The sequence below is a fragment of the Manis javanica genome, chromosome 11 (genome assembly GCF_040802235.1).
Source record: "Manis javanica isolate MJ-LG chromosome 11, MJ_LKY, whole genome shotgun sequence".
NCBI lineage: Eukaryota > Metazoa > Chordata > Mammalia > Pholidota > Manidae > Manis > Manis javanica.
The window spans coordinates 102,562,186-102,578,629 of record NC_133166.1 but is presented as its reverse complement, the minus strand read 5'-3'; the positions used below and the strand labels follow the sequence as shown (position 1 = coordinate 102,578,629).

The following is a 16,444-nucleotide window of genomic DNA, read 5'->3' as shown; positions in this document are numbered from 1 at the left end:
CCCCTGGCGGGAGCGACCACACCACATCTCCACATCAGGGCTGTGGAGGAGCATCTAGAAGGGTCCTGGGCTGGTGAAAGAGGCAGGCAGGGGCCCTGAGAAGCCTTCCTCCAGACTGGTCAGAGCAGCTGGGCTTCCGGGACCCGTGGGAAGCTGCTGCCTGTGTCCGCAGGTGTGAGCAGTCTTACTGGATGGTTATGTGGTCAGTGACAGAAGGGGAAACTGAGGCAGGGATCAGCCCCATGACCTCTCATCTGGAGAGACTGGTGAAGAGCACTGGCTCTGGAGCCAGGTCACTGGGGTTCAGCTCCCAGCTCTCCTATTTACTGTTTACCTTGAGCAAAGCTCTTCCTGCTCAGCATACCTGGCTTCCTCATCTGTGAAGTGTGACTGCCCTGAAGCCCTGCTCTCAGGGTTCGTGAAGATTACGTGAGTCCAAACCTGTAAAGTCAGGGTATGTCGGTATCTGGTCGGTCTGAACGTCCAGCCGAGGCTCTGGCATTAGCCTGGAATCCAGCCAGAGTCCCCGCTCCTACTCAGCCCACTCAGCCCTGTGCTCTGCACCCCTCCGATGGCATGTGGCACTGGCTCTCTGGGATTCTTGGGGATCTTTTCCTCATTTGGCACTTTTCCTTTATATATATATATATATATGAAGAAGGCTTGGAAATTTGAGGGGGAACGCTGCCTGAAAACAACCACCCCCACATAATAGTCATCTTTTGGTACTTGTGCCTTCAGAGCAGGGATCGAGTCTCTATCCCTGTGTCCCTGGTACCCAGGAGAGCGTCTCAGCCCAGGGCTTACTGGCCCAGGTTGAGACAAGTCAATCCCTGACTCCTTCAGTCATGAGCCCTGTGATCTTAGGGAATTTCTTTAATCTCTCTATGCCTCAGTCTTCCCAGCTATAAAATGGGATGACACTGTTACTATCTCATGGGGCCGTGGAGGGCATTCTATGAGATAATGTAGAAAAAGTGCTTCCTTAGCACAGTGCCTACACATGAAAAGTGCTGTATAAATAGTAGCTTTCATTGTTGTTGCTGTTAAAATTGGAACAGGGCTGAACACGTGGGGTGGGTGGTCATTGCTGAGAACATGTGAAATCGATCTTTGGAAGAGAAGGGAGGCTCGGGCAGCCAGGACCGGCGTCATACCTTCTCCTTCCACCAGGTACGAGCGGCTGGAGGAGCAGCTCAATGACCTGACCGAGCTTCACCAGAACGAGATGACCAACCTGAAGCAGGAGCTGGCCAGCATGGAGGAGAAGGTGGCCTACCAGTCCTACGAGAGGGCTCGGGACATCCAGGTACAGCCAGGGCCTGACCATGGGGAGGGTGACTGTGGGGAGGGCCCGGGTGTGCAGACAGAGCTGACAGCAGCCATAGGAGGAGGGTTTTACCAAGCTGGGAGTTCCGGCTGTTCAGTTGGCTGGGGCAGATGGGCACATGGATGAAGGGGGCAGCTTGGGGTGGGGCAGAGATAAGAGTGAGGCAGGCTGGGGGCAGAGTGTGCATGGTGCAAAGACAAGCCAGCTGGTGAGGGCCGCACAGCCCCCCAGCGCTTTGATGGCAGCCTTGCCAACAAATCATTGGAGTCTCCAGGCTCTAGGCTGCCTTGGCAGGTGGCTGGGATAGGGCCAGCAGCTCCCCTTCCCACATGAACAACCCAGACCCCCACGTCCTACTGTCGCCCCACATAGCCGTCATGAAGGGGCTCTGCTCCTGCCTGCAGCAGGCCGGCCTGTGCCCCGCATCGCCCTCCTCTGGAGAGCGGAGCACTCAGCCGGGGCTCACCCTGCCGCCCTGTGCCCGCAGGAGGCCGTGGAGTCCTGCCTGACCCGGGTCACCAAGCTGGAGCTGCAGCAGCAGCAGCAGGTGGTGCAGCTGGAGGGCGTGGAGAACGCCAACGCGCGGGCGCTGCTGGGCAAGCTCATCAACGTGATCCTGGCCCTCATGGCCGTGCTGCTGGTCTTCGTCTCCACCGTCGCCAACTTCATCACGCCCCTCATGAAGACGCGGCTACGCATCGCCAGCACCGCCCTCCTGGTCCTCGTGCTCTTCCTCCTCTGGAAGCACCGGGACTCCCTCGCCTACCTCCTGGAGCAGGGGCTGCTGCCCGGCTGAAGGGCCAGCCCGCCCTCCCCACGCTGCCCCGGCCCCCGGGTGGCCACACTTCTCCAGGAGGGACCCTGGGACTCCGAGGCCCTTGGACTTCATGTGTCTGGGTCGGCCTGTTGCCCAAACTGTCCATTCCAGCAGCTCCTGCCCCCTTCTCTGTTCTTGCTCCTGCCTGATGCCTTCTCCCTGTTGGCCTAAAGGGAGCCTCGAGGGCAGCCCTGGCTGGAGACAGTGGGGACATCTGTGACCAAATGGAGCAGAGAAGGACACCAGGACGGACTCTTTTGATTATTTACAGTTACACAAGGATTTGTCCCAGCCGACTGGGGACGCCATGGGTCAGGAAGGCCACTGAGAATAGCGGCAGGAGAGGGCCATGGTTCTACCCTCCTAGGGAAAAGCCTACCTGGGAGGCCGCTAGGGTTCCCCCCTGTGGAAATGGGCACGAGGGCGAGGGGAGGGGCACCTGCTGGGCCAGAAAGCAGGCTCAGCCTTACCCCTCTCTCCTCCAGAGCCCTTCGGAGGCTGGGTTCTGGGCTGGGCCTTTCTAGGGTCTGAAGGACCCTCTGGAGGCCAGGTGGAACGTGGCTTTGAACTTGTGTTTTCCCTGTTGTTCTTTCTGCCTGTTCCTGGATCTGCTCTTTTCAGGGAAACAGGTCCCAGGGCCCCTGAGCCTAAGCCCTTAGACGTCTGGGAGCACATTGGGTTCTATTTATTTATTTATTTGGTCCTATGTACCTTACTCCTCCTGAGCTTCAGGGAGAGGGCCCTCCCTGCCCCCCACCCTCTGAAGCCAGGGCTGGTTTTGGCTGTCAGGCCCTCCCCGACCACTTCGCCTCTGAGTAATCCTGGCTGGGAGAACTGGGCCAAAGCCGCCAACCCCAAAGCAGCCCCTCAGCCAGGGCAGGAGGAGTGGAGCCTCTTTTATACATGTGTTTGTTTTGTGCGTGTGTATTTGTGTGGAGGAGGTCGTTGCTTTATTTTTTTAAGGCTCTGGAGTGTTGTGTATGAGTTATCTGTACATCCCAGCCTCCCCGTGGGCACTTCCAAGAAGAGAGGGGGTTTCTCAGAATAAGAGAGAGAAATCCCCTAGAACAGGGGAGGGAAGTGCCTGTCAGCTATTGTGGACCATCCCGAGAAATAAATATCCTCTACATTTTCAAACCATCCTGCCTAGTGTTGGTTGATTAGGCTGGCACTATGGAAACCACCGAGTCTCCCCACACTCAGGCATTCCGGGTAACAGACTGGCCCTCACCCACCGGCTTCCTGAGAAGGAGGGCCACCCTGAGACCTGCTTCCTAGGATCCAACATTGAACAAGGCGTCATCCACTCTTCCCATGCTGCTGTGCGCAGCCAAAGCGCTGGCCTAGGCGACAGGGAGGGGAGATGATGCCCACATCACCCAGCCCCTCAGAAGCACTTTCCAGGAGGAGGGGAATTGGGGGAGCGATTTCCTGAGCTTGGAGACGAGCTGCTGGAGGCCTGGACGGCAGCAGTCATGCCCAGGTGTAGCCATGAGGGGGCAGCAGAGTCCTTACTAAACCTTTTCCCAGGTTCAGTCCCTAAGTGGGGCTTCTGCTGGAGTTACCTTGGCCTTATCAATGCTGCGCCACCAGAAAACAGATCACCTGCTGCTCACCAGGAGCTGGGGTGGTGGCCTTGAGCACCGAGGCCAGGCCCTCAGCATCTACTCTGTGGCTGCGGCTCCCACCGCTGGCAGTTAATGCACTGGATTCCCAGCAGGAACCCTGCAGGGGGGTGGAGAGCACCCCCCCTAAGCCTCCCACTGGGAGGGCCTCTTCCATGATGCTGAAGCATGGGTGTGGGAGAGGGTGTGAGAGAAGCACCCACCCCATAGTCCTGAACTGTAATTAGTACACCTGTGGCTAACTCCCAGCCCTCTCTGGGCCTCAGTTTCCACATCTGCAGTAGGGGATGGAAGCAGTCGCTAACTTCAAGGGGCTCTGACATCCCGTGGTTCTGTGGATCTGAGAAGCCACAAGTAGCAGGTGACCTTATGGGGCTTCTAACAGTGTCATTCCTGGGCCCAGCACCCTCCTTTTCTTCTAACCACACATACACACACACACCTCCCTTGGGGGCCACAGGCTGCTGGGCCAGGAGCCCACATTCCTGGGTCCCAGGTAGGGGGTGGCTGCTCCAGGCTGCAGACATTTCCCACATTCCTCCCCAAGGTCAGGTGCCTTCCCTGCACTGGCTCTTAAGTGTCACTGCCAGCCACAGTCCACACTGAAAGGAAGGGAGGGCAAGGGTCATTCTCAGCTAATCCTGAGGCTGCAAAGAAAACAGTCCAAGAAGAGGGGGGAGATCAGCCTCAGCTCAGAGTCATCTGCAAAGATGGAACAGTGCAGGCACCATGTTGGTTTCATCCTGACAGTGGGAGCATCTAGAAAAGTCCTGCCCCGACTACACAGTGGGGCAGCTGAGAATTCATCTTTGCCTGGAGCTGGGGCTTTGCAGCTCCAAGAGCACTTGGCAGGCAGGTGGCTGGTCTGGACTGGGCATGTTTACCATGCCCATGCAGAGCTGGCACCCACTGCCAGCTGCTTGGAAACAGTGGAACTGCAGCAGGTGCAAGCTGGGCAAACACAGAGGCAGATGGAAGTGACGTGGCCGCCACCGCTCCAGGTTACTTGGTGTGATTCAAGATGGGGAGAGAAGGAGCTACAGAGGAGAGGAGAGGAGCTGGAGCTCGGGCACCTGGAGGGATCCTCGTGGCGGGCTTCAGTCCCCCATCAGTGGCAGGGCCCGTAAGTGAAGTCCAGATCCTACTATTAAGAGCACAAGCTTTGGAGCCAGCAGACCTGAGCTCGAATCCCAGCACTTCCACTCACCTTAGACAAGGTTCCAGCTGTCTCAGATCGGTCTCCCCTCTGCCATTGGGAATGCAGATGACCCCTGGGTCACAAGTTTGGGCTGCAGGAGAGGTGACATTCTGCATGTCAGGATTTTAGCACAGGGCCTAGAACATAATATGGGCCCAACTCAAGGCAGTTATCATTTCTCCTCATTAGATCTGAGGAATGTTCCAGTGTGAAAGAACTGCACAGAGAGTCTAAAGCCTGCAGAAACATACAAGGCTAAGGAGGCTGAGGGAGTCCTGACCTCCGAGCCCTGATGACCCAGGAGAGGCCCCCACAGGTCCCCTTCCCAGGAGCTGAGAGCCTGCTTCTTCCAGAGGCCTTCCCCTAAGTCACAGACAATGCCCCCCCAGTCCCATGGGCTCTGGCCCTAGGTTGAGGGGACTGGCTGGGGTCTGCTTGGCCATGGCCTGCTGCCTCCACCCCGGTCCCATGAGTATGTCCATGAGTGAGGCCTTCTCTCCTCCAGACCGGGGGCCAAGCATGGGCCCAGGAATCAGCATTGAGAGGCCCCGGTTTGAGTCAAGACTCAGCCACTGGCCACCTGTGACACCATGGACCTCAGTTTCCTCATCTGAAACATGGTGATGGTGAGCTAGCCAGGTGGCAAGGTTTTTGTGAGGCTCAGAGGAGCTGTTGGATGTGGGTGCCTACTGTAGGCTGCCCCCAGCTCGCCTCTAGGTGCGATACCTGTTAGGATGCTGCTGAGCCATCCCCCTGGGGAGGGCTCTGACCTGGATAGGGCTTGAGCAAGTGGCTGGCATGACCTTTCAGCCTGAGGGTTGGAGCCAACCACACGGAGGTGGAAGGAGGAAGCTCGGCTGGCCAGGCATGCTGGGGCAGCATGTGGGGAGGGAGGGGAGGCTGGGACTTGCACCAGCACATCCAGACCTGCCAGTGGGTCGTGAGTCACCCAGCCAGCCAGATGGGCAGTCCAGGCAGTGATGGCAGCACAGCCTCCCACGCTCAGGTCCCCCCAGAGCACCCTCCCTCTCTGGCAGCTGACCCCTGCCTTTGGTTCCCGTGTGCTCCCAAGGCCAACAGTCCAGATGAGGTGTCCTGGGCCCAGTGGTGCTGGACAGGCCACCTCCACCATGCCCCTGCCTCCAGGCAGCCACCCATCAAGTTGACTGTGCTTCCAAAAAGCACCCAGAGGCCATTCCCCAAGTTCCGGGTGCCTGGGCTCCGCTGCCCACAAGCCCCAGCCTAAACGCTCTCTGTCGCCTTGCTTTGGTCGATCTTGCTGTTTTGGCTTCCTGGAGGTAAGCCTGAAGTGCGTGCTTTGGAAAGATCTGGGGGTCCCCCTGGTTGGTCTGGGGGCTCCGCTCTCTGGTCTCCTACAGGAAGGCTGAGTTTTCTTGTTACCTTTTTTCTGAGTTCTAGGTACAAAACCTACTTTTACCTGGAGTTGGGTCCCCTTGTTTTTCTAGGTGAAGTCAGCCCCAAGCAACCAGTGAGGAGGAGAGCGTTTCCCACGAAACTGGTCCTTAAATGCACTCATGCAAGAGACAAGTCACCACCACAGACCTGCTAAGTCCCTGCAGCTGGTCCCCCACCTGCTCATCTTCTCAGCCAGGTGGGGCCAGGCCAGGCCAAGGGTGGGGAGACCTGAGAGACAGCAACGTGGCTGCTGAGGAGGGAGGGGCCAAGGGCAGGTCCCATTCCTTCCGCCCTGTCCCCCTCTGCTGGTCCTGGAGCTCTCGTCAGTTTGGCAGCCTAGAGTCCAGGTGTGTGACCCCGAAACCACCCAACTTTAGGTTTAATTAAATTCAAGAAACACGGTTTAGAGCACCTGCTCTGTGCTAGGCATTGGGGACACAAAGCAAAGCAACACACGGACCACGCCTTCGTGGAGCTCACAGACTAGGGGACACACACGCTTCTCCGATACGGAGGCAGGCAGAGAGAAAGGCTGCAAGAGAGGCTGGGGTAGGGGGACCGGGGAGGGAGAGCGTCACGCTGATGGGAGCTGGGCAGGTCTCAGGGAGCGCTGCAGGAGAGGGGAGAGGGGAGAAGGTCCTACAGCAGGATGGATTTTGGGGGTCCTGGGTTTACCAATGGGATAGAAGGCATCATTCCATGGCGTAAGGAGCTATATGGTCCTTTCCAGCAGCCGTACTGCCCACCCACACCCCAGAGGGCAGGACTCCTGGGGAAGGGGCTTCTAAGTCCACCCCAGTGAGGAAGAGCGGGAATGAGGACATCTTCAGGAAGGGAAGGAAACCCCCCCCGAGAACTTCTAGGAGGAGTTGTTTGGACTTGCAAAGCAAAAGGACAACTTGGGGAGAGGAGGAAAAGGAAGAGCATCCCCTCAGAAAGAACTAGAACAATCTGGGATTCCAGGGACTTGGGGACTAACACTCGGCTATGCTGTGTGACATGGAGCAGGTCCTGTAACCTCTCTGAGCCTCTGTCCCCATCTCCACACAAAAGGAGAACTTAGGATGGAGAGCTTGACATGGCTGATGAGGCTCTGGGAAGATCCAGGCTGTCTCGGCATGAATCTGACACGAGTGGAGGATCCCTGTGCGAGGGGAGGCCTGACTTAGGTGAGGTCTGTGAGCAGCAAGACCTGCCCAGAAAGGAGTTGGGGACCAACGAGAGGTCTGGGACCCTGTTCTAGCCCCTGAGGGACCTTCACTGCTGAATGCCCAGGCTGGGGGCAGCGGGGAGCCCAGGTGCCTGGGCGTGCATGAGCAGAGCAGGCCTGGCCTCCCTCTCACCATCCTCTGGTGGGGTGGGGCTAAAGATGAAAGAGACACAGGTTCTCTTCTCTGCTAGGCAGCTATAAGTAGATTAAAAAGTAGGCAGCTTCCATGCACAGCCATCTACTCAGGGATGATTTGAGGGTGTGCAAGGGCCCCACCCCAGCCCAAAGTCATGGCAATTTCAATCCCTTTTTCTGTCTAGGATCTTACACCTAACAGATGATTTTGTGTGCACTGATTCACTTTATCTTCACTGCAACCCTAGAAGGAGGCTAGAGAGGGGTTATTAGACCCTATTTTATAGGTGAGCAAACTGGGTCTCAGAAAGATGGGGGGAACTTACTCATGGACACAGCTGGTGAACAGCAGACCCAGGACAAACCCAGGCTTGCTAGCAAGGCCACTGCCCATAACTGAACCCTGATAGCCACAGTGAGGTTAAGCATTGCTTCATATACAAATGCAGATGCTTCTTTGGAGGGGTAAAACCTGAAGCCATTCACATCTTAGTATGAATTAGTTTATCCCATTGAAGACTTTCTCTGCTCTGCCACAGAAAGAAAAGGTTAGGGTTTGGGGCTGGGGAGAGTTGAGGAAAAATCACTTTCAAAGAGTTAGAAGTAGAAGACAGAACTTCAACAAATTCTACTGACATCCCATTTCCCCCCAAAGCATTCTACTGACATCCCATTTCCCCCCAAAGCTGGGACTTAAATTTTAAGCCTGGGAGCTTAACACCAACCCTAAAGGGGAAAGGTTAGGGGGGTCCAAAGAAACCATTCATTCGTCGTTCAGCAAACCCGTATGAACATTGGCTTGGTGTGGGAGATGGAGGATGCTGAGGAGAGCCGGACAAACCCTTCCTCGTTGAACATGTTGAAATGCAACCTGAAAAACCAAGATATAAACAGGCAAATGACACTATAGCTCCGTAACTGCTGAATCATGATCTAAGAGCAACTAGGTGCCGCAGGGGAGCCGGACTGGCAGTCTCTGCAGTTGATGACGCACCCTTCCTCACACATTTTCACCCATCCCAGTGTTTCACAAGCCTCCCAGCCTGCAGGCCCTCTTCATCGCCTCGCTTAAGTCCCTCCTGCCCAGCAGTGCCACCTGTGCCTGGCCATGCCCAGTGATCCCGACGTGTGACTGCAGCAGCTAGGTGAAGGGCCATGGAGCCTTTTCACTCTCTGGCCAATACTCCCATTATATAGATGAGGAAACTGAGGCCCACAACGGAGAGGTGATTCACCCAAGTTCACCGGGGTGAGGTGGTACTAAGCCTGGGCTCTCCCCTGCAGCTGTCTGCACCATGACATACACATCTGGAGGAGCACCCATGCTCTGCACACGGGTGGAGACAGGACATGGGGAGGAGTGCAGGGAGGCCGAGGGGGCCCTGACTCCACCCTGAAGAGAGGAAGCTCTGAAGCCAGGAGGAGCGAGAGGGTAGGGGGAGCACCGTAGGAGGGGCTCAGGCAGTGACGGGGCGCTCACTCCCCAGGCCCGGCGTCACCATTCAGGCTGTCTGACTGGACCCTCACAAACCAGGGCTGTTTAAAGTGAAATTTAAATTGGTCAACATTATATTTAAAAAATTCATTTCCTCAGCTGCATTAGCCACATTTCAAGTGCTCAGTAGTCACATGTGGAAAGAACAGAAAACATTTCCATCGTGCTAATGATAAAAGGGATGTAGAGTAAATAGAGGGGATAATAGAGGTGAAACATTTCCCACCTCGAGGTGGTTATTATTGTCATTTTACAGATGAGAAAACCAACACTCAGTGAGATCTAGTCTCAAGGTCCTGCCGGCAGGAGGTGGCAGGACCCAGGGCCCGCTGGCAGGAGGTCCGCCCCACAGGCCACACCGCTGCCCCCAAGCCGCAGTCCCTGCCTTGAGCTGGCCCCGGAACTCCACCCACCATTCAGGTCCACAGAGGGACGAGGACGCAAGGGAGGTGGCTGCAGAACCTTAAGGGGTGCGAACCTCAGACTCTTCCCGAGTTGGAGGCCTGCTGGGACCTGGGAGGGCACCAGCCCCCTACTACAGGGTCCGCCCTCTGCCGCCTGCCCACTGCAGATTGGACACCTGCTGCATGTGTCTACTCTCTGGGCCTCAGTCTCCCCGTATGTACAAGAGCCCTGATGGCCTCATTCCGGGCTTCTGTGATCTGCAGCCTCAGGAGACATCAGCGGACCAGAGTCAGGCTCGACTTGGGGCAGGAGCCCATGGTGAGGGGCGGGGGGGCACTTACAGGCACCAACCTGGAGTTACCTCACTCTTCAAGGCTCCCCTGGAGCCCTAAGCTAGGGTGGGGCACTGGATGGGCCTGCTCCATGAAAGCAGGTTAGGAGGGACTTCAGGAAGGGTGCGGTGGGGAGGGTGTGCCTCTCAGGCTTGGGTGTGATCACTGGCAAGGGGGTACGCCTGCCAGCTTCCTCTGACGGGCCAGACAGGGCAGGGCAGCCTCTCTCTCAGCCCAGGCCTCTGGGCCCCACTGTGTGGCCACCCTAAGCCCTCAGCAATGATGGGCAGACTTGGGCATCTTCCCCTTCAACATCTGTCCAGTGCCAGTTCACCAGCCCTGCCTTGCTGGGTGGTGCACAAGAAGGGCCAGGGATCCCAAGTTTTACCCTCCCCCCAGGCTGTGAGGACAGGCATGGGGAACCTGTCCTCACAGACCCGGTTGGCCAGAAGCCTTGTCTCCCCTAGTGGCACCCCCCACCCCCACACCTATCCCCACCCCAAGAGAGCAAAAGCAGACAATGGCCACAGGTGACTCACCAACGAGCCATTTCTCCTTCCAACCCCTCTGGCCTAGGCCCTGACAGCCCAACTCGGCCTCCAAGGGAGCTGGAGACCAGCCTTCCTGGGCCACCAGCTTCCCTTCCCCTCATCCAGCCCGTTCCCCACGCCACGCAGCAGCACACCAGGAGCCACAGAGCGAGGGCTCGGCCGTGGCAGATCCAGGCAGCCCGGGCAGACTCCCTTCAGCAGACATATTTGGCCTGCTCTCCTGGGCCCTCTGACTGAGTCCCAGGGGAGTGGTCATTGTCATTTCTTCATTTCCTACTTGGATAGACCTTGGACGTTCCCTGCAATTCATTCCCTTCCAAAGAACCAAATATGCCCAACGGTGGGGAGTCGCAGTTCATTACTATGCAGGGCAGAGCTCACAGTTAGAAAGTATTTCCTTTTGCTGAGTTGCTATCTTCCTCCCTGTACAATCCATTAGACAGCCCTTCAAGAATTTAATGTCTACTCCCAATCCCTAACTACTCTCTAATTCTTTTGTCTGAACCAAATACCCTCAGTTCTTTTGGTCATTCCTACTAAGACTGGTTTTAAGAACTTTGATACCTTAGCCTGGCAACATATCCATTTACCCCCCTTGTTCTTACAACAGAGTGTCTAGAATGGGTGTGGTGCTCCAGCCACGGTCAGGCCAGCATAGGGAGCTGCACAGAAACGTCACCTCCTAGACTCTGGCGTAATGCAGATCCTGTGAGCTCTGCTGTCTTTCTGGCCTGCACTGCTGACCTCCTTGGTGTTCTGGGCCCCAAGTGGCTGTTTAGCCATGTCCATGTTGAATGGGTGTGCATGGGCCACCCCAGCCTACCTGACTGCTGCCTCCCAGGATTTGGAGGTCCTTCTGCCTGCCTGGTTGGGGGGGTTTCCCTGGCAGACAACCCCCCAGTGGAGGGAGCCCAGGGCCCAGGCCGTGGTTCTTAACAGGTTTTCACTTATGGACTCTCTCAAGGGTTGAATGGAAAACTCTGCATTCTTTTCCCCCAAAAATATACCTACTTAAAAATTCTGCAAATGACACCAGGAGTTCCTGCAGGCCATCCCTGGAGCCAGGTCAGGAATCTCCCTCTGGAAGCTGATGCCTGAGAAACAAACTCTGAGACAGCCTCCCTGTTCAAACTGTGGGGCTCAGGGCAAATTCAAAGTGACGCATTTGACAGCTCACAAAGCATGTTCACATGCATCTGCTTAGACAGACCCCAGAGGATGGATTATGGGAGGTCAAGGCCCAGAGAGGCCCAGTGTCTTGCCCCAGACCACACAGCCAGTCTGGGCCAAGTCACATCAGCCTCTCACCGACATGTGACCTCAGAGCAGCCCAGCACAGTCTGCCTGCCAGTGAGGAAGACACACAGGGAAGCTGTACTTGGAGGCTGGGAGACTGGTCCTGACTGTGCCCACTGGGCTCTCACTGCTGCTCCTGAGGCACACGCAGCCTGGCCTCTGTGATGAGCTGTGCTTCTCACAGCCTCTTGCCCCACAAAGGCAGAGAAGGGCCAGGCTGCTAGGCTGTGGCTTAGGAGAAGGAACACGGGCAGAAACCAGGCGGGGAGCCTAAAGCCCGGGAGCTCGGGGGACAAAGAAACAGGCCCTGGCCCCAGGCTCTCCCAAGAGTGCAGGTAACTCAGTTGGAGGGAACATACACCCAGGAAAATAAAATGTGGCCAGGGAGGGAGTGGGAGTCAGGATACAAAGCATATCTGAGTGCATGAGGTTTACATACAGGCACCAGACCTGACTATTTGAGGTCAGGGTTTAAGTTTCCAAGGAATTCTTGTTCCCTAAGTCCCCCACCCCTAGACCCAGAACAATGCTCAGGCTGCAAGGCCCAGGTCACTCCCTCCAAGACGTTTTCCCCAGTATCACCCTCGGAGGCCTTGCTCCCTCCCCGTGCCCTGTGTTCAGACCCTGCTCAGGTACTGCTGGTTCGTTATCTGACCCCTCTACAGACTGCGCCCCGAGCAGGCTGGGGCTCTGGACTCACCCAAGTAGCTCACCCTGGCCCTGGCACTAGTAGCTCCATCCATGTGTGTTCACTAAGCCCCAGATAACAGACATGATGAGCTGACTTTTGCCTCCCCTTGTTCTGTGATTCAAACTGAGTCCCAAACCTCCAGGGTCAAAGAAGGCCCACCCCCTCCCACCCCTTCCCTCTGACTTGGAAGCCAATAACGGTGTTTAGAAACCCTCTGAAGAGGCATCCCGCAGCTTTTCCCAGGCTGTGATGGGTCTGGGAGAAGGTCCCAGAAGGAAAACTGTCATTTTTATGTCTTTTCCCAAACTGGATTATTTCTCTTTGCTCCAAACAGTTGGCAAAGATGTCTAGGCAGAGAAGGGGTCTGGAGCGCTGCTCTGCGGGCAGCCTGGCGTTTCCCGTCCTCCATGGGTCTGCTGGCTGGGCCAGGGCTGGGCAGCTGCTGAGGGGGAGGCCCAGATTTGCTTGGACCTTCGATGATTAACTCTTTTTCTTCCGCTGACTTTCTAGTATTTAATTTTTATTAAGGTATGATTGATATACACTCTTACGAAGCTTTCACATGAAAAAACAATGTGGTTACTACATTTACCCGTATCATCAAGTCCCCACCCACACCCCAATGCAGTCCCTGTCCATCAGTGCAGCAAGATGCCACAGATGATGATTAACTCTTATCACAACGAATTCATACATTCTCACTGGTTTTATGCTTTTGTCTCCTCCACTGGACTCCAGGTTCTGTGGGACAAAAATCACATTTTATTCAATTCAGGATCCTCAGGGCTGGGTACCATGCTGAGTACACAGCAGATGCTCAATACCTGTTAAAGAAAAAAAATGCACTGCAACCTCCACACCCGTTTTATTTCCGGGGGGGCACCCTTGCCTCTTTCTGGGGTTGCGCGGGCAGGGGGACGGGACTCCTCAGACCTTCCCCAGGCTGATGGGAGAGGCGGGACCCACCCTGGGCCCCTCCTCCCCGCATTTTTTAGAGAGGAAAGGACCCTTCTCTGGGCCGCTCCCGAGGCCAGTTCTTTCTCTCTTGTTTATTTCCAGCCCCAAATAGGCTTCTTAGATTTTCCTGACACCTGGCCTGAAGCCCCGACCCCTCCAGCTGTACCTCAGCACAGGCCCACCTAGACCTTGATATTCACACCCCGGCTTCCTGACAATGCCCATCTCAAGCACAGCTATTTTTAACAGAGCAGGTGGGGGAAGGGAAGGGGAACCAAATGACCTCATTGCCTTCTGTTTTTGACATCCTCCCATCCACCCTTCACCCACCCGGTGTCATTTCCTCCTCTGAATAGCAACGGTAGGGTGTTTCACTTTCTAGCATTTCGCTCAGCTCCGGCTGCCTGCGCTTCTTGGGGGTGGGTGAATTGCCCCACCCAGGGAAGATTGTTTGTTCCCCCAGGCCCTTAAAGCCCGAAGCCCTCAGAAGTCTGCTTCAAAGGTTCTCAGACACATTCATTTTTCATAAAGCCTTTCAGAACAGGGAGGTGTCCATCCTTTCCTGGGTCAGAATCCCAGTGTCTGACCCAAATTTTCAGTCCAAACTGAAACCTTGCCTGCTGTTAGGGTTGCCAGATTCAGCAAGCAGAGTACAGACATACCCATTTAAATCTGAATTTCAGATAAACAATAATTTTTTAGTTCAGCAGGTTCTGGGCAATATTAGACTTAAAAATTATTTGTTGTTTATCTGAAATTCAAATTTAACTGGCAGCCTGTATTTTATATGGTAGCCCCACCTGCTGTATCCCTTCTCCTGGTGCAGCAGTTTTCAAATGTCCTGGTCTCAGGATCACTTTACTCTCTTAAAAAGTATTGAAAACACTCAAAGAGCTTGTATGTGGCCGAGCTGATGTTTATCATAGTGGAAATTAGAAGAGAAATTTAAAAGATATGAATTTATATTAAAATAACAGTTAAAAATAACGGTAATAACTACATGCGTGTAGAAACAAAACGTTTTTACAAAATGTTTTCTACAAACTTTTTCAAAATACAGAAAATAACTATTTTCCAAACCGAAAAAAAAAATATATTGGTGAGAAGAGTACCATTGTTTGGCATATTTTTGGGAAATGTTTCTAATATTTGGCTTCATGAGAGCTGGATTCTTTTCTAAAAAGTTTTTAAAAATTTAAGTTGTGGTAAAAAAATGTGTAACAAAATTTACCATCTGAACCATTTTTAAGTGTACAGTTTAATGGCGTCAAGTACATTCACATTTTTGTGCCAGGTTAGATCCATCAGTATCCAGTCTGTTTTAATATTTACACACCACGACACCCCTGGAAAATTTCACCAGACACTCTGAGAGAATGAGAGGGAAAAGGCGAACAACGCTTTCATATTGTTAGTAAAACAGTTTTAGTATCCTCTGCGAGAATTTGGGGAACGCCATAGGGGACTCCAGGCCACACTTTGAGAACTGGTGCTCTTGACTGAGCAACCCCAAAGACTTCAGTGGTACCAACCAGTTTCCTTGCCCCTTAAATTACTTTGGGGTGGGGATGGCGTGCCACTGTACTCATGAGTTAATGTGATTTCAGGCTGGTTCTTATTTCCGAGATAAGTATCAGGGCTGTGAGGAGGCTGAGGCTGGATCTTGCCTAGTGCCTTAGGGGTGGAAAAATGGATGTAGAAAGACTGACCCTAGGGGCTTGGGCATGGGACGCAAGTGGACAAGATGACTCAGCTGAGGAACAGAGAGCTGCAACTCTGGCTCATCAGAGGCTTTACGAGGCTCAAGGAAGATAAACCCCTCCACGGTGGGGAGAAAAGAATGGACAAGCCTGGTTCCTTGGAAACAGGGCCGCTGAGCCAGCTGCTTGCTGCCCCAGCTGGACTGTCACATTTCAGTTGAATGGCCACAAGTTTTGAGACCCTGCCTCGGGACCAAGGGCCTAGAGCCCCTGGTGAGGGGGGCTGTCTTGCCCATGGGCTTCAGCCCCAGACAAGTTCACTATGGACTCAATGAGACCAAAGAAATGGCAGTGGAACGTTCTTGGGGTGAAAGGGTTATACCCAACTTTATCCCCACAGTGGCAGGTCAATCTTGTCTAGACTCTTGTCCACTCAGAGCAAGTCTGCATGCAGCAAACCGGTCTCTGCCTCTGGGACTCTGCTCTCCCGCAGCCTTGCAGCCGTGCCACCATATTGCCCAGAGCACTGGGCGGGGCTCTTTATGTAGAGTCAATAACCACACATTGCCCACACGTGTGTAGTGAGCTAGCTGACCAGGGCCAGGTGAGAATCCTGGCCATAGGAACCTTTGCTTTATCTACGGGGGCTTATCCCTGTACTGACCAAAGAACAGGGACTCAGAACAGCCAGCGGTCTATCCCCTCCACACAAGTGGACCCATTACAACCAAATCCAATGGGACTTGAGCATCTTACACATTTTCTGTCGGACACACACCCTTAGCACGCTCACCTTTGTGCTGTTCACGATCATCCTGTAGGTGTTTATTTATAGCTTCAACTTTATTATATATAAATTCTTTGAGAGAGAAACCCTGCCTTTATTGCTTCTGTGTTTTTCTACTAGAGCAATAGTCAGGTCTTAATATATGTTGATGGGCTTATTAGGGGATAGGTTTTCACTGATTTAGCTATGAGATTCCCCTTTACCAGGGGCTGGGGCCAGGAGAGCAGGTGGAGGCCCTAATTAAACATTTATTGAGGACCTACTCTTCCTCGGTTTTCCTTGCTGACGTGTCGCTTACAGAGCACGTCCACGTGCCATCTTTTAATCCCTGCAACAATATGACTGGTGTGGGTGGACTGTGACAGTGACTCTAAATAATTGCTGTGCACTCTGCCTAAAGAAAGAATGTGCTTAGCCAGGGAGGTTGTCTCTGTAGCGCCAAATACGTGTGTGGGGTGTTCTCCAGCGCTGCACTGGGAAAGGGTTTATCCTGGCAGGT

General features: G+C 54.4%; 1 protein-coding gene across 4 annotated transcripts in view; it reads left to right on the top strand.

Moving 5' to 3' along the window:
* Positions 1-3,287, top strand: part of TMCC2 (transmembrane and coiled-coil domain family 2) — a 35,412-nt gene extending 32,125 nt beyond the window's left edge. For all 4 annotated transcript variants that reach the window (XM_017663640.3, XM_017663642.3, XM_073217071.1 and 1 more), the window contains 2 exons: positions 1,174-1,309; positions 1,818-3,287. In XM_017663640.3, coding sequence (XP_017519129.3) covers positions 1,174-1,309; positions 1,818-2,126 — 445 coding nt within the window. In that variant the 3' untranslated portion in view covers positions 2,127-3,287. The remainder of the gene's footprint in view (positions 1-1,173; positions 1,310-1,817) is intronic.
* Positions 3,288-16,444: the final 13,157 nt, after the last annotated feature.